This window comes from Pundamilia nyererei, unplaced genomic scaffold (assembly GCF_000239375.1).
Source record: "Pundamilia nyererei isolate P.nyererei 1_Seehausen unplaced genomic scaffold, PunNye1.0 scaffold00039, whole genome shotgun sequence".
In the NCBI taxonomy this organism is placed as follows: Eukaryota; Metazoa; Chordata; class Actinopteri; order Cichliformes; family Cichlidae; genus Pundamilia; species Pundamilia nyererei.
Genome location: NW_005187440.1, coordinates 960,133 through 961,940, shown reverse-complemented (window position 1 = coordinate 961,940; position 1,808 = coordinate 960,133). Strand labels below are relative to the sequence as shown.

At 42.8% G+C, this 1,808-nt stretch overlaps 1 protein-coding gene across 1 annotated transcript in view; it reads right to left on the bottom strand.

Moving 5' to 3' along the window:
• Positions 1-420: 420 nt before the first annotated feature.
• LOC102205696 (hyaluronidase-1) overlaps positions 421-1,808 on the bottom strand; it is an 18,450-nt gene continuing 17,062 nt past the window's right edge. Inside the window, exon 7 of the mRNA XM_005730705.1 lies at positions 421-1,257. Within this exon, the coding sequence (XP_005730762.1) occupies positions 868-1,257 (390 nt within the window). The 3' untranslated portion in view covers positions 421-867. The remainder of the gene's footprint in view (positions 1,258-1,808) is intronic.

The following is a 1,808-nucleotide window of genomic DNA, read 5'->3' as shown; positions in this document are numbered from 1 at the left end:
AGAGGAGGCCAGAGCACTCAGAAAATATGTGCTGCATCTCAGCAGTATTAACATTTATGATATGTAAAGCTTAAGTGAGGTGTGTGTGTGTGTGTGTGTGTGTGTGTGTGTGTGTGTGTGTTAATATGGTAAATATGTAGCCCAAGGATGACACACATTCATTGTGTAGGAAATTTGCATTTAAATTCTTCATGCCAAGCTTTAAATAAACTCCCTGTTAAAAGCAGATTCAAAGTTGAGCTTCCCAAAATAAGAGAACGTGACGTTTCACTTACCTGGACCATGATTCAGGGATGTGAATAGTTTTGGTTTTATTGCCCAGGCACCGTTACCATGGATCATCTACACTTGTAACCAACAGCAGCCTTTGTTACATGCATATGAAATCAGTCACTGACATTTGTGTGTGCTTGTGTGGTTTCTTCTGTTCTTTTATTTCATGATAAAATAAAACATTTATTTTTGAACCAGCCCTTTAACATGACTCATTTCTTGAAATACAAGGGGAGCCAGAGTATTTTGGGCCTTCTCTGGCCATACACACATGCACGGACAAACCTCAAAGCAGTTTTACAAACGTTACCAGTGCGTGGCGAGGTTGGATGACTTTCTGGCTTATTAGTCATTTCTCTTTAAATCCAACCAGTCAGTGTAACCTGAATCTGTTGGCACAACCAGTGGTAGGTCTTCACCCTCAGCTCTGGTCATAGTTTGTCCTTTTCTTAATGATGCACCATTCAGATCACACACTTGGTTAATTGTCTGCACCTGGCAGGGTTTGGATGTTTTGCTCAAGGGCACTTCAGAAGGGCTCACACATGTGGTTTTGATGCAGTCCTCCAAGAGGAAGGCTGTTCAGTTCAAAATTTAAGGTTCCAGGCTTAGGCTTCCAACCACCAGCAACAGCAAAACGGTGATGCTTGGGGGACTTGGGGGATTGGTACCCTTATCTGTCGATGCTTCCAGTGAAGGTGCTGGAATTCCAGTACCAGCTGTGCTACTCCCACTAAATTCTGTCACAGAGGCACGTTTTGTTGCGGCAGTTGTTGTAGTCTCTGTTACACCTCCAGCATTTGCTTCCAGTGTTCCTCCAAGAGACACTCCATCTTTGGGAGACTGCAGGTCTAAGACATCCTGGTCTTCTGTCTTATACCACTGGCACTGGAAGTCTTTCTTCCAGGTTTCAGCTGGATCCGGTTCAGCTGTCTTAGTGTCTGTGTCCGGCAGATCCGTGGCTTTCGCTGCCTCCACCTGAGACTGATGGCAGAAAATTATGTTATCAGTAACAAACACTACTATATTTACTCTCACAGGAAATATTGCAGTTTTTTGGAGTATTAGTTTACAGTTTTCTGCACTTTAAGAACTACTCAATAGATCAGACAATAGATTTGAAGGCATTTCCAAGTCTCAACCTTTTACTTGATAGCTTTTGACTGAAACTATCAATATGAGACAAACAAAGGAGAGCTAACAAATATTTAAGCAGTGACCAAATCAACAATTTGCTACATTTTTAAAAAGAAGCCGATGCCCAAGCCAGCTCAGCAACGCCTTAAAAACCATGAAGCCAACTGAAAACGATGATGCCAGAATTAATTCCCAGGTTAACTAAGACTCCTTCACAATATCTAATGAAGTAAGGGACACTCTTGAGGAGGTAGATACATCATTGTGAAGGCCCACTCAAGAGACACCTTCACGAATGCACAAACCACTGGTTGCACTCAAGACCAGAAGGCTCAGGTCAGACTTTGCCAGGAACCATTTAAAAGGTTTGCCTATTTCTTCTCCTCCTCCCCCCCCCC